General features: G+C 40.6%; 1 protein-coding gene across 1 annotated transcript in view; it reads left to right on the top strand.

Annotated features, from left to right (window-relative positions):
* Positions 1 to 21,568, top strand: part of PROSER1 (proline and serine rich 1) — a 30,312-nt gene extending 8,744 nt beyond the window's left edge. The window contains exons 5-13 of the mRNA XM_047756046.1: positions 609 to 702; positions 2,928 to 3,038; positions 10,058 to 10,141; positions 11,461 to 11,539; positions 12,129 to 12,224; positions 15,556 to 15,600; positions 18,084 to 19,797; positions 20,170 to 20,320; positions 21,174 to 21,568. Of these exons, the coding sequence (XP_047612002.1) occupies positions 609 to 702; positions 2,928 to 3,038; positions 10,058 to 10,141; positions 11,461 to 11,539; positions 12,129 to 12,224; positions 15,556 to 15,600; positions 18,084 to 19,797; positions 20,170 to 20,320; positions 21,174 to 21,296 (2,497 nt within the window). The 3' untranslated portion in view covers positions 21,297 to 21,568. The remainder of the gene's footprint in view (positions 1 to 608; positions 703 to 2,927; positions 3,039 to 10,057; positions 10,142 to 11,460; positions 11,540 to 12,128; positions 12,225 to 15,555; positions 15,601 to 18,083; positions 19,798 to 20,169; positions 20,321 to 21,173) is intronic.
* The last annotated feature ends 228 nt before the right edge of the window (positions 21,569 to 21,796 follow it).

The raw sequence follows: 21,796 nt of genomic DNA, 5'->3' as shown, positions 1-21,796 counted from the left end.
TTAGATGGATTTTGACAGCATTTTTTTGGGCTTAATATATTCCTTATTCTTTCTGAACCTTATTTTCCTTAGTTGTGAAAATAAGGATCTCACCTGCTTAGTCAGGATGTGAACTTTATATACTGTGAGATCTGTGAAAGCATCCAGCACTGCATTTGAGAAGCAATTGTAATGAATGTCAGCTCAAAAAAAGAAAAAGGAACCTGTTCTGTAATGGAAGAGCCTATAAGTGGCTGGTTTACAGCACACGCAGTTTTAAGTCTTTTATATATTTATAGATGACCACAAAAACATAAAATAAAGCCTAAAGTTTTAGATCAGCCGTGATTTTTGTTTTATTGCCAGTAGCTCTCCCGACACTGAGAAGTTACATTTGCAAGAATCTCAAAATAGTGATTTTTATTTATAGTATTACTTTGTTACTTCGAGGCAGCCAGATAACCATCAGTTCAGTTATTATATTTACCATCTTTATGTAAACATTATTTACATTCACCAATTCAAACTAAATAATCATACTTGTTATGTCATGTATTACTCCGATATATTTACGTATTAAATATGTGTCCAGGTCCTTAAATGAAAGCTAAATTGTGTTTCCCTGGTAGAAACATTGTCGATGCACAGAATTCTCGTCCCATTGAAGATTTGTTCAGGATAAATATGTCTGAGAAGAAACGGTGCAAGAGAGTGCTGGAACAGGTAATTCCCTCGAGGCTGGTTTTTCTGAATAGTGATGAAGAGGAAAGTAGCAGTCTTATTCCTGTGCTAACTTTGATGAGTAACCTGGCTGCTGTTATGCGATGGGTAAAGAAAGACACCCCTGCTGGCTGTGAGGGAGAAAGAGAGATGCGAGGGGGACCCTGGAGGATGAAGAGGTGGCTTGAGAGTGAGAAGCCAGTGGATCCCTCAGTGTGAGCCTTGTGGGCTGTTTATTCCCGGTCCCTTGGTAGCTTTTGCCATGGCTCCAAGCTTTTGTCTTTAATTTTATGTATTTAGAATTTGAATGTTTAAATTTGCTTTGTTATCAGGCTTATTTTCATCAAATTCGTAAGAGATGACTAATAAAGTCAAATTCCAGTTTGTGAATTTAAAATCTCTAAGAATGGGAGAAGTGGTACTTGTCCAAGCCTAGAAAACCTGATTCGTCATCTGAGATATTAATTTCTTAGGATGGTGGCAGCTGGAAACTGAATTAGTGATGAGAAACCTATTTTAAGGAGGTCATGTCCCCACCATTGACAATCCTCACACCCACCACTAGGCTCAGGGAGAGCAGAGAACTTGCCTTATTTGTGAGTTATTGTAGCAACAGCAAGAGCTGAGCTCAGCTTTTTATACTTTAGTAACTTTTTCATTGGTGTTTTTGACTACTTTCTTCAAGGCATCAGGCATTTACGGCTGTAGTTTTCTTTCTTGTATTCTGATCTTGTCACTTTACCTTTTCAGAAAGAATCAGGGCCTGAGTCTTCTGAGGACTAGATCCTTTTATCAGTGTTAATTAGTACAACTTTTCTGAAAGGTGAATTTGAAGGGCCTTTTGAATGTTCATACCTGCTGACCCAAAAATTCTGTATCTGGGAATTTGTTCTAGGAAATAAAAAGTAATATTCACATTCGTACACAAGGGTGTTCACCTTGGTACTATTTATAATAGCCAAAAATTGAGGTGATGTTTAGGGTTGGGATGTTTGGTAGGGGGCTAGATTATATAGCTAATAATGTGTGTTGTGAATGAATTCACAAAGTCAGCATACCTCCACAACAAAGTAGATAACATTATACATACTTATAAAATATAGCTTATATGTATATTTATATATAACTTGATATTCCTGTAATATCATAGAGATCTACTGGAATGTATGTCCATACTAGTATAATTTTTCATTCATTTAATGCATATTTTTGAGCACTACTTTAGTTTGTGTTAGCCACCATGTTACACGTTGAGGACAAGATCCCCAGCTGGACCAAGACCCCTTCCTCAGTAGATCTCATAATTGTATAACAGGAGGTTGAACCCCAGCACCCAGAGAACTCTGACTTTTTCAACAGTATAGTTCTTTGGATACCCAGTGTCCCGTGTAGTTTGTGTTGGTTCTGCTAAGTTATAAACCTCTTCAGAGCAGAGACTGTCTCTTTCATATCTGAGCTCTCTTTGCCTTTGCCTTCAACATGAGCATGGTGTTTTTAGAGCTGGACAAAGTTATTTCTTGGTCATTGGAGAAATGGGACATATTAAATACTAAATGTGCTTTTTTGCACACAATTACGAAGATATCTTTGCATAGGAGTCTATTAGTTCTGATATTAAAAACATCATGTTACCATTTAAATAATTCTTTTAGGGGAGTCCCTGTTATGGCTCAGCAGAAACAAACCTGACTAGTATCCATGAGGACATAGGATCAATCCCTGGCCTCGCTCAGAAGGTTGCTGTGAGCTGTGATGTAGGTTGCAGACACAGCTTGGATCTGGCGTCGCTGTTGCTGTGGCTGTGGTCAGGGGCTATAGCTCTGATTCGACTCCTAGCCTGGGAACTTCCATATGCCGTGGGTGTGGCCCTAAAAAGACAAAAATAATAATAATAATTCCATGCAAGTGAAGAGATTTTACTTACTAAATTTGGTCAAGTTCACTATTGGAAGTGCTGGATGATGTGATGCTGTTTTTTCTTTCTTTCTTTTCTTTTTCTTTTTAATGGCTGCACCCGCGGCAGGCCAGGGAGCAAACCTATGCCTCCACAGCCACCCAAGCTCCTGCAGTTGTATTCTTAACCCACTGCACCACAGTGGGAACTCTGATGCTGTTCCTTAATTCATGTTATTTAACAGGGCTTCCCTATATCCAGACTACTTTATGAGTTTATTTGATTTTTTTTAACCATCCTCTTCTTTTTTTTTTTTTTTTTTTTAATTTTACAGGCTTTTAAGGGAGGCTGCAAAGCTCCTCATGCTATGATATCTTCTTGTGGAACGATCCCAGGAAATCCATATCCCAAAGGAAAACCTAGTCGCATAAATGGAATTTTCCCAGTAAGCATACTTTTGTGACTATATATGAAACTTCTTGTGGCTAAATATGAAATGAGCATAGTTGTGATATTTAAAGAAAATGCCAGTGATGATGCTTCTGCAATGAGAAGGAAATTTTTTTTTTATAGGATAAAAACATTTCTGTTTTATAATATTCAAGTTTCAGCTAGCATTTATCAACACTTTAAACATAAGCAAACAATACATATTTAATGTTACACTTATAGTTCAAAATGCAATATGCTATTTTTACATATAAAAAATTAACAATGTTCCATGAGATTGAATACAACTTTTTTTGTTTTTTGTTTTTTGTTTTGTTTTGTTTTTTTATTATAAATGAAAATATTTTTATTTAGGCATATGTCAGTACACTAAACTATGCTTGTGACTAAAATCAGAAAAATCCAAAAAGTATGTAAAAATGAGTTTGATCATTAGTGATACATTATTATTAGTACAAAACATTTCTTTGAAGAATGTCATTTTTTTAAAACATTTCTGTTCTGAACTTAAAACTTTTTTTTTTCCCCACTGTACAGCAAGGGGATCAAGTTATCCTTACATGTATACATTACAATCACATTTTTTTCCCACCCTTTGTTCTGTTGCAACATGAGTATCTAGACAAAGTTCTCAATGCTATTCAGCAGGATCTCCTGTAAATCTATTCTAAGTTGTGTCTGATAAGCCCAAGCTCCCGATCCCTCCCACTCCCTCCCCCTCCCATCAGGCAGCCACAAGTCTTCTCTCCAAGTCCATGATTTTCTTTTCTGAGATGTTCATTTGTGCTGGATATTAGATTCCAGTCATAAGTGATATCATATGGTATTTGTCTTTGTCTTTCTGGCTCATTTCACTCAGTATGAGATTCTCTAGTTCCATCCATGCATAATGCAAATGGCACTATGTCATTCTTTTTTATGGCTGAGTAGTATTCCATTGTGTATATATACCACATCTTCCAAATCCAATCATCTGTTGATGGACATTTGGGTTGTTTCCACGTCCTGGCTATTGTGAATAGTGCTGCAATGAACATGAGGGTGCATGTGTCTCTCTGAAGTAGAGTTTTGTCCGGATAGATGCCCAAGAGTGGGATTGCGGGGTCATATGGATGTTCTATGTATAGATTTCTAAGGTATCTCCAAACTGTTCTCCATAGTGGCTGTACCAGTTTACATTCCCACCAACAGTGCAGGAGGGTTCCCTTTTCTCCACAGCCTCTCCAGCACTTGTTATTTGTGGACTTATTAATGATGGCCATTCTGAGTGGTATGAGGTGGTATCTCATGGTAGTTTTGATTTGCATTTCTCTTATAACCAGCGATGTTGAGCATTTTTTCATATGTTTGCTGGCCATCTGTATCTCTTCTTTGGAGAACAGTCTATTCAGGTCTTTTGCCCATTTTTCCATTGGGTGATTGGCTTTATTGCTGTTGGGTTGTATAAGTTGTTTATATATTCTAGAAATGAAGCCCTTGTCGGTTGCATTATTTGAAACTATTTTCTCCCATTCTGTAAGTTGTCTTTTTGTTTTCTTTTGGGTTTCCTTTGCTGTGCAAAAGCTTTTCAGTTTGATTAGGTCCCATGGGTTTATTTTTGCTCTAATTTCTCTTGCTTTGGGAGACTGACCTGAGAAAATATTCATGAGGTTGATGTCAGTGAGTGTTTTGCCTATGTTTTCTTCTAGGAGTTTGATGGTGTCCTGTCGTATATTTAAGTCTTTCAGCCATTTTGAGTTTATTTTTGTGCATGGTGTGAGTGTGTGTTCTAGTTTCATTGCTTTGCATGCAGTTGTCCAGGTTTCCCAGCAATTCTTGCTGAATAGACTTTCTTTTGGCCATTTTATGTTCTTGCCTCCCTTGTCAAAGATTAATTGACCATAGGTGTCAGGGTTTATTTCCAGGTTCTCTATTCTGTTCCATTGGTCTGTCTGTTTTGATGCCAGTACCACACTGTTTTGATGACTGTGGCTTTGTAGTATTTCTTGAAGTCTGGGAGAGTTATGCCTCCTGCTTGGTTTTTGTTTCTCAGGATTGCTTTGGCGATTCTGGGTCTTTTGTGGTTCCATATAAATGTTTGGATTGTTTGTTCTAGTTCTGTGAAAAATGTCCTGGGTAATTTGATAGGGATTGCATTGAATCTGTAGATTGCTTTGGGTAGTATGGCCATTTTTACAATATTGATTTTCCCAATCCAGGAACATGGAATATCTTTCCATTTCTTTACATCTTCTTTGATTTCTTTGATTAAAGTTTTATAGTTCTTGGCATATAAGTCCTTTACCTCCTTGGTCAGGTGTATTCCGAGGTATTTGATTTTGTGAGGTGCAATTTTAGAAGGTATCGTATTTTTGTATTCCTTTTCTAATATTTCATTGTTGGTATACAGAAATGCAACTGACTTCTGGATGTTAATCTTATATCCTGCTACTTTGCTGAATTTATTAATCAGTTCAAGGAGTTTTGGGGTTGAGTCCTTAGGGTTTTCTATGTATAGTATCATGTCATCGGCATACAGTGACAGTTTTATCTCTTGTCTTCCTGTATGGATGCCTTTTATTTCTTTTGTTTGTCTAATTGCTGTGGCTAGAACTTCCAAAACTATGTTGAAGAGCAGTGGTGAGAGTGGGCATCCCTGTCTTGTTCCAGATTTGAGTGAGAAGGCTTTCAGTTTTTCCCCATTGAGGATTATATTTGCTGTGGGTTTCTCATAAATGGCTTTGATTATATTCAGGAATATTCCCTCTATACCCACTTTGGCGAGGGTCTTGATCATGAATGGATGTTGAACTTTGTCAAATGCTTTTTCTGCGTCTATTGAGATCATCATATGATTTTTGACTTTTTTGTTAATGTGGTGTATGATGCTGATTGATTTGCGTATGTTGAACCATCCTTGTGAACCTGGGATGAACTCCACCTGGTCATGGTGTATAATTTTTTTGATATGTTGTTGGATTCGGTTGGCTAAGCTTTTGTTGAGAATTTTTGCATCTATATTCATCAAAGATATCGGGCGATAGTTTTCTTTTTTGGTGGTATCTCTGTCTGGTTTTGGAATTAGGGTGATGGTGGCATCATAGAATGTCTTTGGGAGTGTTCCTTCTTCTTCAACCTTTTGAAAGAGTTTAAGGAGGATGGGCACCAATTCCTCTTTATATGTTTGATAAAATTCACCTGTGAAGCCATCTGGTCCTGGACTTTTATTTGTAGGGAGTGATTTTATGACCTCTTCAATTTCATTTCTAGTGATCGGTCTGTTCAGTTGGTCTGTTTCTTTTTGATTCAGTTTTGGCAGGCTCTAAGATTCTAGAAAATTGTCCATTTCTTCCAGATTGTCAAACTTGTTGCCGTATAGTTGTTCATAATATTCTCTTATGGTTTTTTGTATTTCTGCTGTATCCGTTGTGATTTCTCCTTTTTCATTTATAATTTTGGTTATTTGGGTTCTTTCCTCTTTTTAGTGAGTCTGGCCAGGGGTTTGTCAATTTTGTTTACCTTTTCAAAGAACCACCTCTTGGTTTTATTAATTTTCTCTATTGTTTTTTGAGTCTCTATTTTATTGATTTCTTCTTTGATCTTTATAATTTCCTTCCTTCTGCTGACTTTAGGTCTTTTTTGTTCTTCTTTTTCTAATTCATTTAGGTGGAGGGTTAAGTTGTCAATTTGGGATCTTTCTTCTTTTTTGAGGAAGGCCTGTATCACTATGAATTTCCCTCCGAGCACTGCTTTTGCAGCATCCCATAGATTTTGAGAGGTTGTGTCTTCATTATCATTTGTCTCAAGGTATTTTTTAATTTCCTTCTTGATTTCCTCATTGACCCATTGGCTTTTTAGTAGCATGTTGTTTAGTCTCCATGTAGTAGGTTTTTTCTCTTTCCTTTTCCCATGGTTGATTTCTAGTTTCATGCCATTGTGGTCAGAGAAGATACTTGAGATAATTTCTATGCTCCTAAGTTTGTTGAGGTTAGCTTTGTGTCCCCACTATGTGGTTGATTCTTGAGAATGTTCCATGAGCATTTGAGAAGAATGTGTATTCTTATTTTTTTGGATGTCGTGTCCTGAAGATATCAATTAAGTCTAACTTTTCTATTGTTTCCTTTAGGATCTCTGTTGCTTTATTGGTTTTCTGTCTAGAGGATCTGTCCATTGGTGTGAGTGGGGTATTAAGGTCTCCTACTATGATTGTATTCTCATCAATATCCCCCTTTATGTCTGTTAATATTTGTTGTATGTATCTGGGTGCTCCTATATTTGGGGCATATATGTTGACGATAGTAACATCCTCTCCTTGGATGGATCCCTTAATCATTAAATAGTGTCCTTCTTTGTCTTTCTTTATGTCTTTTGTTTTAAAGTCTATTTTGTCTGATATGAGTGTTGCGACTCCTGCTTTTCTGTCATGTCTATTGGCGTGAAATATTTTTCCCCACCCTTTCACTTTCTTTTTCTTTTTTTTTTTTTTGTCTTTTGTCTTTTGTTGTTGTTGTTGCTATTTCTTGGGCCACTCCCGAGGCGTATGGAGGTTCCCAGGCTAGGGGTCGATTTGGAGCTGTAGCCACCGGCCTACGCCAGAGCCACAGCAACGCAGGATCCGAGCTGCGTCTGCAACCTACACCACAGCTCACGGCAATGCCGGATCCTTAACCCACTGAGCAAGGGCAGGGACCGAACCCGCAACCTCATGGTTCCTAGTCGGATTCGCTAACCACTGCGCCACGACGGGAACTCCTCACTTTCAATCTATATGTATCTTTTGTCCTAAGGTGAGTTTCTTGTAGGCAGCATATTGAAGGTTTTTGCCTTTTTATCCACTCAGCCACTCTGTGTCTTTTGATTGGGGCATTCAGTCCATTGACATTTAAGGTGATAATTGATAGATGATTATTTATTGCCATTTGAACCTCGTGTTCCAGTTGATTCTATGGTTCTCCATTCTTCCTTTCTTTTTTTTTTTTGGTTGGATGGTCTCCTGTTATTATCTGCTTAAGTGTTTTTTTTTTTTTTTTCATTTTTTGCAAATGCAATATTTGATTTTGGCTTGTGATTGCCCTGTTTTTTAAGTATGCTAACCCCTTCCTATAATTGTGTGTTTTAGCCTGATGGTCCTGTAAGTTCAAACACTTCATTACTATATTAAAATTAAGAAGAGAAACAAACAAACAAACAAAAAGGGTTATTTATTTCCTAACATCCCTTGCCCACATTTTATGGTTTTGACGACTCTTTTATTTTTTTATTTTTAATTTTATTTTGTTCGAAGCATGTTCATGATTAAATCTGTATGCTGGCTTATTTGAGTGACTGCTCTCTGATTGCGGTTTCCTCAGTCCTAGTTCTTCCTCTTTTTTTTTCTTTTCTTTTTTATTCCCTTTCCTTCCTTTCTTTTTGGTTTAGAGAAGCCCTTTCAATATTTCCTTTAACCTGGGTTTTGTGTTGCTGTATTCTTTAAGTTTTTGTTTGTTGGAAAAAATTTTTATTTCCCCTTCTATTTTAAATGATATTCTTGCTGGATAGAGTATTCTAGGTTGCATATTTTTTCCTTTTAGCACTTTAAATATCTGCAATGAGAAGGAATTTAACTATGTCAGCTACTTAATTCAAAGAGTCACTACTGAATGCAAGTTCATACATAAGCTGTGTTAAAGTATTTGTGTAAAATGTCCAGAAGAACAAGCCAGACAACAGCAAAGGGTTGATTTGGTTTGGTTTTGTTTTTCCAAGAATTTTAGAAGCACTGATTTACATGTAGTAAAGGAATATTTTTCAAATTCTTAGTATTCCTCAGACAGTTTCATTGTTAAATATGTTTGGGAAACTGCTTGCAGAGTCTCCTTCCTAGGGAATCCCTTTGCATAATAAAGGCCCTGAGGGGCCCTATAAGAAGGACATTTGTTTTTATTTCGTCCATTGTTCCTCAGACTTCTTTGTGAAAAAACTTTTTTAAAGAACAGTGTATTTTTATTGCAGTGTGACAAATGACCTAAAACTCAGTGGACCTTAACAGTGAACATTTAACATCTCCTGCAGTGTCAGGAACCTCAGAGTGCAGGACTCGGTTCTGGCTCAGGGTTTCTCCTGAGGCTGCAGTCATCTGACAGCCTGATTGGAGCTCAGACCTCAGCTTCCAAGGAGGCTCACCTACAGGCCTGGCATATTGGTGTTGGCCCTTGGCAGGGGTCCTTGTTCCTTGCCGTAAGGGCTATTTCATTGTGCTGCTTGAGTGCCTGCTGGTATGGCAGCTGACTTCCACTGGGGCAGATGGTCCTGGGGAAGGCCCGTGGAATAGCTGTGTTGTCTTGTAGGACTCAGCCTTGGGAGTCCAGTGCCATCAGTCTGGAATATCGTAATTGTTACACAGGTCAGTCCTGTTCATTTCAGGACACAAGGCACATGTAGGAGCTGAGGAGCACAGGCCCCCCCCTTGGAAGCTGGGGTGTACCATTTAGAACCCACGCTATTAGGGGTACATCCGTACTGGGGTGTACCATTTAGAAATCATGCTGCTAGGGGACACATCATAATGGTGGGTCAGCTTAGTCTCCTCCAGCCTTAGAGCAGTCCCCAGGGAGCTCCCTCCGAGCGATCATGCTTCATGCATATGGAGAACACCGTTTGTTCTCCCCTATTTTCAGCTGTAATACGTGTACTCTCTTTGACTCCTTGAGCGGGAGTACTGTAGCCCCGAAGCTCTGTCTCTGGCTGATCCTGTTGTGCAGGGAGAAAAATCAGAACCTGTTTGCCCCTGCCCCCCGGCATCCGGACGTGGATCGCATGTCTCCTTCTACCTCTGTACGTGTTACAAGTGTTGCGCGGCAGAGGGGGCGGAGGACTGTGTCAGGGTCGCGCCGCCAGGGCAGGGCTGGGTCTGCAGTCCAGGTCCTTAGATGCCTCCCTTGTCTTCAGTGTAATACAGTGAGGGGGGTTGGTTGGTTGATTTTGGTTTTGCTTTGTTTTGGGGGGTTTTTTAAGTCTCAGTTACCTATTTTTTTTCTTCTTTCTTTTGTAAAATAGGGAACCCCTTTGAAGAAAGACGGTGAAGAATGTACCAATGAAGGCAAAGGAATCGCTGCAAGGATTCTTGGACCATCCAAACCAGTATGTTTAGAAAATAAATGATGGAACAAGTCTTAACTCTTACATTTTGTTTTCTGTCTATTCAAAGCATAAATTTCTTTTTTGTGTTGTGAAGTTTAAGGTAAACTCTAAGAAGGTGAATGGTCTAGTGAAATTCAATCTAATTAGCTAACAGTATTAAAGTGCCTTTTGAGATTTAATGTCTTATTTTAAAGTTGAACTGTTTCTACTTTTTTCTCCGGCCATATTCATCTGTTGGCTTGGAGACGTGGACTATGGAGAATTCACTTTTACTAGGGTAATGGTTTGGTGGCTGAATTCGTATTAGCATTAGTGAAGTAAGAGTGGAACCAGGAGGTTGAGAGTAATTTCAAGGGAATGATTGGACTGACTGATTGGAATAGAAACTGAACAGAAGACAACGCTATAGGTTGAAGGCTTGTTGGGGTTGGAGAACTGGAGGCCTCCCCACAGCCACCTTGCAGTTCCACCGGCCCACCTGATAAGAACGCCAATGGCAGTTGTTTAGAGCAAAACAGTCTCAGGTCCTAGTTCTTGGCTAGGGCTAGTCCATCACCCAGAGCTGCCCTTGTCCCTGTACCTCCAGTGGATCCCACTGTTCCGTGGGCATGAGTGCACTCTCACTCTTGTTCTGTCTCTGTCATTAAAGATACAGCATCTGGCCTGGCTTTGGATGCCTCTGGGTCTCTAGAGACCAACTCTGAATGTTCTTCGTTACTTATATACGTTCTGTCAACTGTAAAAGGAGAGATCTGTGGATTTCAAAAGGCAGAAAGACTAAACTACTCAATTCCTAATCCCAGTCTAGATTCTCCTAGCAGCTTCCGCATACCAGATGCTAAAGGAGACAGTGCTTTTTTCTTCCCAAAGGAGAAAAGAGGGCAGGAGAGATAAGATGAATTCCCAGGAGGATATTGGAGGTCCTGAAGTAGCTGAGGTTCCGAAACCTAGTGGATGTCCTGGGTTACCGAGGAGCAGATAGACGTTCTTGGATTAACTGAGCTGGGGCAGAGAGGAATTTGCTGTTTAGGATAAGGTTTCGCCCTTTATTGGAGATGATTTACAACTGGATTAAAAAATAAACACCTCCGCAGCAGTCTCTGGCAGGATCTGTCTTTGGAATTTCATAGGAACCCCATTTCTTAAAGCAAAGAGATTTCCCTCATTGTGCCATGTGTTAGTACAATGGTATTTGAGATGCGGAGCATTTTTGGCCTTTTATGCCTAAATGTTTTGAAAGTCAAGTTGTGTTTTGTTTTGCCAGAAGACGGCTTACTGGATTTTTCTCCTAACTGTTGTGCTTTCTCCCCTGTATCTAGCCTCCTTCAACCTACAATCCACATAAACCAGTTCCTTATCCAATACCTCCGTGCCGGCCACACGCAACCATTGCACCCAGTAAGCAGTCCTTTCAGATAATCACTTTTCTTTCTTTTTGCTCTTTATTTATTAAGTTGAAAGTAAATGTTGCTGTATGTACTTTGGCAATCTGAAACATTTAGGAAGTATGCTGTCATGAGCTTTATTTTGTCCACAGCTGCTAGTGTCTTGGTCTGCAACGGTGCAGGAGACAGAATTTAGTTAGGATGGTTCCCTTTGGTAAATTAATTGTAGATTGTTTTTCATCATTAATTACTTTTATGGGGCTTTGCTTATTGATAAATCATCTTAAATCCCTTTTTGATAGTTGGTATTCAAAGGCACCACTAATGCACTTAACTTAAAAAGGCCAAGTGTGTGCGCTTGACAGAAAAGGCAAATAATTTAGGCCTTCAGTGAGGTATGCCTGGATAGAGCCTGCAGTGGGAAATAGTCTCCACTTGTCTCAGTTGATCTCACTTTTCACCCAACCCTGGAGCCTCCATTGAAATGCAAATCTACTGTATAACAGCTTGAAAAATAAATTAGATAGCTCTGTCAATACCATTTGAACTCACACTGAATGTATTTTTGAATGTATTTTTTTCCTATTGTATTTTTACTTTAGGTGCTTACAACAATGCCGGTCTGGTACCATTAGCCAATGTCATAGCTCCAGGTGTGCCCCCACCACCTCCATACACTCCTAATCCAGGAGCAACAGGTAAAATTATGTTGTTCTGGGGTGTTAAAAGTTATATGGTGCACTTGGAGGGGATGGTTGCGTGATGTGGCCGTGTCTTAAGGGAGCATGGCCCGAGGGCCTGCTGACGGGTCTGAGTCAGACACACAGTCTCGCTGGAGCGGCCTCGGCCTGCATGTGTGAACACGAGCAGGTTGGAGAAGTAGGAGCCATTTCTCATGAGCAGGAAACTGACAGGCTGTGGGAGAGCCCGTGTGTGTCACTACCTGGGCACAGTCCTTCTGCCGTGGGAGGAAAGGCTTGAGAGAAGGTGCTCGGAAGGGCCGAACCTCCCTGGCCCTTGCCACTTGAGCCTTTTTCTTTGGGTCTATTGGGAACACGGGGTATGAGGTATACATACTGGGCTGTATGTTGCCGAATTGTTCTCCAAAAAGACCACACACCGTTTACATCTGCCAGCGAGGGTGTATGAGCATGTGGTTTTTTTGCACCCTTTTCAAATGGGAAAGCATCAGAGTTTGTGTTTGTTTTTTTACTTCTGCCAATCTGATAAGGTTGATTTAACTGATATTTTCTTTTGTGTGTCTTTTCCAAAAGTTTAATTTTTATTTCAATCACTTATTGTTTATTCAACTCTCCTGAATTTTATGGCTTAAGTAGGAAGCCTTTCCCCCATCCCAACAGTGTGAAAATATCATTTATATTCTCTAATTGCTCTTGTAGTGATTCTTATAAAATATATAGCTTTTACTCCATTTGCCATTTATTTTTGTATATTGTAGGGTAGAGAGGGAACTTAATTTTTTTTTCCTTCGCTTCCCTGGGACTTGGAGTTACTTAATAGTGTTTAATAAATAACTTATTTGTTACTAGCCAGAGTGGCTTTGTTGTTTGCCGACCACTATTCTGAGTGATTAAAGGTGCAAACCAATTTTTCCAAAGTGTGTTCTTTCATTTCTTGCCCTTGTTTATGGTGCCTTTTGCTCTTAGGGTTTTACAATTGTGCACAGACAAATAGAGGCTGTGAAAGAAAAGTGGAACCATGTTATCTCAGTTCAGATATTCTTAGCCTTATATAGTCTGGTAAACTGGGTTTGGTAAGACTCCTCCTCCATCTGGAATTTATTTTCACATGGGGTGAAATAGAGGTTCATCTCAATTTGTTTTCCAGATGGTAGTCAGTCCGTTCATACCAGCACCATCCATTAACTAATCTGTTTTCCGTACTGATTTGAAATAACAGGTTTATCTTAAGTTTTCATTTACACACATGGCTCTAATTCTGGGTTCTTTATTCTGTTCCAATCTGGTTACTTTATGTTATGATGATACCATATTGATTTGATTAGCAGATTTGTAGTATGTTCTGATATCTCATAAGGCTAACTTTCTCTCTATATAGTCTCATATTTTTCTTATCCATTTTTGGAAATTTATTCTTTCATCTGAGCTTTAAGATCATTTTATGCAATTAAAAAGAATCGATTTTAGGTATTTATAGTTAGTAATGTGGGGAGACGACATTTTTATATTAAGTTTCACCATTCCGTCATATGTGTGTCTCTACGTCGTATCAGATGGTAGTGTTTTTCCCCAGGCCTTACTTTATCTCTTTCAGGAAGATCTTGTAGTTTTCCTCATATAGGTTCTTTGCCCTAGATTTGTGCCTAGGGATTTTAGAGGTATTATTTTATTATAATTATAAATGGAGTGTTTCATTTCTAGGCACTTACTTACTAATTTCCTTTTCTAGCTTTTTTTTTTTTTTTTTTAAAGTCTTTTGAATTTTCTGGGTATAAAATAATACGCCCAATGAGTTATACTTAACTGTAACTTTTCCCTGCTGGCTTTATTGAGTATTGATATTGTCCTCCTTTTTCAAAAGTATTTTGCCTGATATCTTTATTTTCAAATTTTTTAGGGTTTTATTTGGTAAGCTAGTTGGTTTAGAAACTATATGCAGTGTCTTGGGATAGACCATAATGGAAGATAATATGAGAAAAAGAATGTATATATATGTATGACTGAGTCACTGTGCTGTAAATTGAAATTGACTCAGCACTGTAAATCAACTATACCCTAATAAAATTTAAATATATATATATATATATATATATATATATATAACTGGATTCTGATTTTTAAATCAGTAGGGAGTTTCCAGTAATCATAAAAATTACATTTGTCCTTAGTCCTTCCAGGTGTTTTTTTTGTACCCATTAATTATTCATTAATCCCAGCTTTTCATTCTCTTTACTTTTGTTTATTTGGTTTAATCAAGCTACTTTTTTATTTTTTAACAAGGCTTCTTTCCTTGCCCCTACCTAAACTCAGGGTTTCTATCTTTAAAATCACTAGTGACTGCCTTCATACTCCTAACGCTGGTCGGCGTACAAACTCTAAAAGCAGCTGTCCTACACGCCACCTTTTGACTTCCACACATCAGTTTGTGTGTTTGGATAGAATACTTTATGTTTTTCCTTCCGTGCCTTTGAATTTATGGCTGCTTAACTATTTCTTCTGTTCTTTGATGTCCTGTCCTGATAGGCTCACTCTAATTTTCTTTTAGTAGAAAATTTCTCTAAGCAGCTTTTTCAAAAGGGGCACATGAATAGGGTTGTGGATGAGAAACTCAATTCCAGTCAATTTTCTTTTTTTTGTTAGAACATTGGTCTCTTTCTGTGAGCTTACAAAGAAAAAACTTTCCTTATCTTTAGAGTTAACAAAGGCCTTTAATCTTGGAGTTCACCTATTTCACCAGGATATCTAGGTGTGGATCTTATCATGACTCTTTCCTGGAACCTATAAGCCCTTTGGATGTGAAGAGTCAAGTCTTTTAAAGTTTATTTTCCTTTAATTAATGCTTTTTTATCTGTTCTTTTTTTCCCACTTTTCTTTTTGAAAGTGGCTCAAAGGATTCTTATTTTGTACTCTGTTGTGTCTCTTAGCTATTCATTTATGATACTCTTTTTGTGTGTGTGTGCCATTTTAAATGAAATTATTGTGTATTTTCAACTACGTAATTTGGCCTTTAGCAATGTTATTTGTAATCTTCACTATTCTTTGTATTTATTAATTTGGAGCCAGATTTTTATCTCTAAAAGTCTTCACCTTCTCTACTTATTTTCTTGTAGTATTATGTGTATCTGTGTTATTACTTTGCACTGCCGGATTTTAAAGTTCTTTTTTTTTTCTTTCGTCGAATCTCCATTTATAGATGCCACTTGTTCAAGTCATTTATTTGTGTTTTGATGGAATACTATACATTTTTCCTTTTGTGCCTCTGATTATTATGATGGTAAATAATTTGATTAAAGCTGAAATTAACTTTTATTTATTTATTTTCACATAGAAAATGAAGACCTTTCCAATCAATCAAAACCCACACAGAACCAAAGTAAGTACCACATTTGTCTGTCCTGGTTGCCTGCTTTGTTTAGTCACCGAGAACAATTTGGTTCTTTGGTTTTGGTATTTTCTTTGTAATGATTTTTATTTTTTCCCATTAGGGCTGGTTTACAGTGTTCTGTCAATTTTCTGCTGTACAGCATGGTGACCCAGTTATGCATACATGTATACATTCTTTTTTCTCACATTATCATGCTCCATCATAAGTGACCAGACATAGTTCCCAGTGCTACATGGCAGGATCTCATTGCTAATCCACTAAGAACATTTTGAGTTGAATGTATTTGGAATCTTCATACTTGGGGAAAGTTCCTGGTTAAATAATTTAATTAATTGATACTTGCTCAAAGTGGCTGCATAGTGGTACATTTTAAACACACAACATGAAAGGCATGTATTAACTAGATTTAAAAATAACCATATGCCTTTGTATCCTGTTTGCAAAACTCTCAGTGCCATCTAAAGTGCTATATGGCAGTAATATCTGCTTTCACTTTATAATCGGTGATATTGGATGACTCAAATTATATATGTATATATATGTAAAACCCTTTTTGACAAATGCTGTGTCAGGTACATCTTTTAGATGTGATTATTTCAACAAGCATTTGGGGTAGTGTAATGAAACGTAGAAAAGAATCAGGGGTGCCAAAGCAGAAAGCGGAATGGGAAGACGAGGGTGAGCCGTGGCCTCCCTCACGCCTGCAGGTGGCAGCAGCACTGTAACATTTTATTCTCCCCCTAGTGAGGACAGGTGTGGTCAGGAGGCTTTCTGGTGCAAGAAAAAACCTGGGGCCAGCTCTTGTGTAGCAAAGTAGCCTTTGAATCAAATTATGACACAGGGTTAGGCAACTCAGTGGGAAGATTCCATTCCCCTGAGAATGTGCCAAAACAGTGCTTTGTAGCTGGTAGTTCCTGGGCAGGATGACGCTACGGGAGATGGCAGGCACAGTTTTTGATCCTGGCTTTGCCACCACCCAGCTTTGTAACCTCAAGGAGCTCATTTAGCATCTATGAAAAGGAGATTAAGGGCACTTCAGCCTTTATACTCAGCTTCATTAATAAATCTATTTTTGGAGAGAATAAACATTGTGTCATAGGTGCCTTTGCTAGGAATAACATAGTTTTCCTTTGCTATGTTGCATTGATATGAATAAGATTTCTTTCCCTTTTTGAACCATATTAAGAAACAGAAATAAATACAAACTAGTATAGTGCTTGCGAACATGAGTCTGACAGACCTGGGTTCACATCTTGGCTCTTCACCTCATAGCTGCATGACAATTTTTGTTCGTTTTTTAAGTACATAGTACAACACTGTTAACTGTAGACATATGTTACACTGCTGATCTCTGGAACTTGTTCATCCTGCGTAACTGAAACTTTATACCCTTTGAAACCACTTAATAAGCTGCATGGTGTTTTAACAAGTTATTTAATCACACCAAGCCCGAGATTGCCCATCCATAAATGGGGGCGTCAGTGCCTATGTCAGGGGGTTATGTGAGGATAAATCAAATGAGGGATTTATGTACTTAGCACAGGATCTGACAGTGTGCTGCGACTAACAACCAAATTAGATGACAGGAGAGTGCTACTTACCATGACATGGTTTGGGGGAGTTCAGTTTTGTTTTGTTGCATTTTAACTGTAGGCACTGTGATTAACAGTGGATGGCTTTCGTGTTATTGTATGAAAAGATCTCCAGCAGAGGCTGCTCTAAAGGACACTGTGGGACAGCTTGGTTTTACCTTGCCATCTGTCATTAATTACATGGTCCTCAGCATGAAGTTAAATAAGACAGTGAATTCTCAAATGTTTCCCAGTCAACGTTAACCTAAATAATTTTTTGGTACATTTTTAGAGGAATACCTCAAAAACCAGGTATTCCTTGTGCTTCTAGTTCTTGTCAAACAAACTGAATACAAACAAAGGTATGAACCCGTTTTCATTTGAAAATGCTTGGTGGGAAACTATACAGATTGCTAAGCTGAAATATTAAGTTCAATTTACTGAGTGGCAACCAAGAATATAGAGAGGTGTCCTGAGTCCTGGAAGGCCTTGTTTGCCCCTAAAAGGAAAGTGAGGTCTTATTATTCTAGATAAGTAGTTTGAGAGAATTAAAGGGAAAGTACACCAATACCAATCGTAATCAAAATAAATTATTTGAATTTTTAGAAATTGGGAAACGGAAAGGAAAGTTTATTTGCTGACCTCTCAAGGCTTCCTCACTCTGAATTGGAGGGCTAGTCTGAGCAGAGTCTAGAACTCAGCTGGCTCTGAGGCTCTGGGTGACTCTCAGGGTAATAGAATCCACCATGTATGCATTGCTGTAGCCTATCATGCCGATCATTGATTTTCCTTGACAATTTGTTAAATATTACAGACATTTTTATTCATTTTTCAGTTAAAACTTGACATTGCAGCGTGATGACAATTTCTTGCCTCCTTTTCTCCCCACCCCGCCAACAGCATTTTCTACCCCAGCAAGTCAGCTCTTTTCTCCTCATGGCTCTAATCCTTCAACACCTGCTGCAACTCCCATTCCTACGGCCTCCCCAGTCAAGGCTGTAAACCACCCATCAGCATCCGCAACTGCCACGGTCTCTGGGATGAACATGCCAAGTACTGTCCTTCCAGTGTTCCCGGGGCAGGTCTCCGCAGCCGTTCATACCCCGCAGCCATCAACGCCCATTCCAACAGTTATCAGAACCCCTTCCTTGCCGACCGCACCCTTAGCTTCCGTCCACAGCACAACATCTGCTCCCGTTCCTTCAGTGTTTTCTGGCCTCGTTCCACTGCCAGGTCCCTCTGCTGCTCCTACCGCAGCCCCTCAGGCCACATCTATACCTCGGGCCACCGCTTCCAATGAAACCTTTGCTTCTACTTCGCCGCCGTTCACTAGCCTCCCCTTTTCTGCCACCTGTACTGCTGCTTCTACCAACAACCTCAATTCCGCTGCACTGTCATCGGTTTTTGCGGGTCTCCCCTTGACCTTAACACCGACATCCCAAGGTGTGACCAACCCAACTCCTGTGATCGCCTGTGGTTCTGCTCCCACTGTTGCTTGTCCGCTTGGCGTAAATAACCCCCTTCTGTCTGCTTTAAAAGGCTTTCTCACGTCAAACGATACCAGTCTAATCAGCTCCTCCGCTCTACCCTCGGCTGTTACCAGTGGGCTGGCTTCACTCCCCTCTCTCTCTAATCAGAGCTCCGACCCTCCCGCGTCGGCAGCTGGCAAATGCTACGCGGCGCAGAGGTCCTCCACCCCGGGCCTGGCCCTGTTCCCAGGCCTGCCCTCTCCCGCGGCCAACTCGGCCTCCACGCCGCCCAGCCTGCCCACGCAGTCTTCTCTGGCCGTGCCCGCGGCCTCAGTGGCCTCGGGGCCCGGTGGCTCCGCGGCAACCCTGCTGCCCGGCCCCCATGCGGGCAGCTCAGACCTGCGCGCCCCGTCCACTCCCGCGCCCGCCGTCACCACCCTGCCCGTCATGATCAAAACCGAGCCCACCAGTCCCACGCCGTCGGCCTTCAAGGGCCCGTCCCACCCCGTGCCCCCCTGTCCCGGCACCCTGGGCCTGTCGGGGACACTGGGACGGGCGTACACGTCGGCCTCCGTGCCCATCACCTTACCGTCCTGCCTTAACCCGGCGTTATCGGGCCTGTCCAGCCTGAGCGCGCCCCTGAACGTCTCCAACCCGCTCTCCTCCATCTCTCTGCCCCCGCACGGCTCCTCCACCCCCATCACCCCGGTCTTCACCGCCCTGCCTCCTTTCACGTCCCTGACCAACAACTTTCCTCTGCCTGGCAACCCGGCCGCCTCCCTGCCCGGGGCGCTGATTGCCACCTCGGCTGCGCCCACCACCTCCTCTGCGCTCCCGCACCCCAGCTCCTCGGCCGCCGCGCTCTCAGGACTCTCGGCCCCCGCACCCGCCTCGGCTGCCGCCTTCCCGCTCAACCTGTCCACCGCTGTCCCCTCCCTCTTCTCCGTGGCACAAGGACCTCTGCCAGCCTCCACTCCCTCCTACCCCAGCTTCTCCGTGTCCGGCGCCCCCGCACTGCCCTCGTTTCCAGGGCTGCAGGCGGCTACCTCCCAGGCGGCCACCGCCCCTTCGCCAGCTCCTGTCCTCCCGGGATTCGCATCCGCCTTCAGTTCCAATTTCAACTCGGCTCTGGTGGCACAAGCTGGGTAGGTGAATAGTGCAAAAGGGGAAAACCATTCCTTACTTGTCATCCAAATGAAAAAATCGAATTGTTTGGTGATGCAAAGTATTTTTCTTGGCCCACATGTCAGAACTCGAAAAATGTTTTAATATATAAAATATTAATGCCTGCTCAGATAACTTTAGGATTTGTATTTGGTAGTTTATTATAAAACAAATAAGCTCATTGAATTCAGAACAATATACTTTATAATGGGAAGTATATTATGAGTGGCAAGCTCTTATGGTTCCAACAGAAATTGTCTGATTTTTTAAAGAAATGAGATAGTATTTGACAAATATAGAAGCGATAGCTTTCATGTTATGTGCATTTTAACCTAGTCTGTCTGTCGTTTTAGTTTATCCTCTGGACTTCAAGCTGCAGGCAGTTCTGTGTTTCCAGGACTTTTGTCCCTCCCTGCCATCCCCGGGTTTTCTCAGAATCCCACGCAGTCATCCTTGCAGGAGTTACAGCATAATGCAGCTGCACAGTCAGCCTTGTTACAGCAGGTGAGCAGGCCATGCCTGGCATAAATAGAATGGCAACATATGTACCAGCTTCTGTAGTGACAACCTTGCAGCACAGAGAGTGGTATTCCCACACTGGCCAAAAATGGCTCTTGGCCCAGTGTCTGGAGGTTTGCTGATTAATTCGCCCCACATCTGTGAATCATTCCTGTCTTCTTTCAGAAAGGTAACAAAAATGGTATAATGTCTTCATCTGTATGAATTAGTTTTCCTGTTTACATAGACTTTTAAACCTCAGTTCAGAGATTTTAGAAATGGAGTCTTCACATGTGACAGTTAAAGTTTAGCTTGTTTTCTATGATTTAAGCTAAAATAATAAACCATTAAAGCAAATTTTCTTTAGAAAACCTACTGACTTTTTTTAAAGGGTGGTAAGCACTTTAAAGGCATTTCTACACATTTCCGCCCTCTGAAGAAGTTTGTTTCATAAAATTTTCTTTTTTTCTTTTTTTTTTTTTTAAGGGCCACTCCTATGGCATATGGAAGTTCCCAGGCTTGGGTTCGAATTGGAGCTATTACTGCCAGCCACAGCAACGAAGGATCCAAGCCAGTCTTTGACCTACACAGCAGCTCACAGCAGCGCCAGATTCTTGACGCACTGGGCTCGATGCCAGGGATAGAACCCACATCCTCATGGATACCAGTCAGATTTATTTCTACTGCACCATAAGGGGAACTCTGGATTTTTTAGAAATTTCAAGAGACCAAGCATACTTACCCCACCCCAACGTTTTTCTTTCTTTTGTGAATATCTGTAGTATGGCACAGACTAAAGCAAGTACAGACCTGATTGAATTTGACAGTCTGGTAACTCGTGCATTCTTCTTTCTTTCAGGTCCATTCAGCTTCTGCTCTGGACAGCTATCCAGCTCAGCCAGATGGGTTTCCTAGCTATCCTTCAACACCGGGAACACCGTTTTCTCTGCAACCAGGCCTGTCCCAGAGTGGGTGGCAGTGAATATATTTCCTTGCATATTCGCTTTCGGAGCAACATCAGAATTGCCTGAGGACTGCAGTGAACAATCTGACAAATGTGAGGTTGGCCGAAAGTCAGGAAATGAGGATGAGGATAATCCTGGGGAAATGGGGATAAGAGTTTTAAAAATAGGGTTGCATTTTTTAAAAATGGTTTTAACTTTGAACACTCCCCTATGTAAATATGCTGACAGTAAATTGTATGGAGAATAGTATTAAAAAGTGTTGAGGGACTCTTTACCTCCCACCCTATGAGATTTTGCGTCGTGTATGTGATCTATGTAGGAGGAATACTAAAGAGGAGGTTGAACTCTTTATAGCCAAACACAGCCTTAAATCTGCTTGTAAAGCATCCACGGACAGAAGTAATAGTTGTGCCTCAGACTTACGGGTTGCATGTGGCCCTGGGGGAGTTCTGACCCTAGGTTTGCATGAGCGGTTCCCATTAGCAGCGCAGGAACTCAGCATCCATGCTCCATAGGT

The sequence above is a fragment of the Phacochoerus africanus genome, chromosome 13, assembly GCF_016906955.1.
Source record: "Phacochoerus africanus isolate WHEZ1 chromosome 13, ROS_Pafr_v1, whole genome shotgun sequence".
Classification (NCBI taxonomy): domain Eukaryota; kingdom Metazoa; phylum Chordata; class Mammalia; order Artiodactyla; family Suidae; genus Phacochoerus; species Phacochoerus africanus.
Note: the sequence above shows the minus strand (reverse complement) of the source record. Positions and strands in the feature narration are given on the sequence as shown.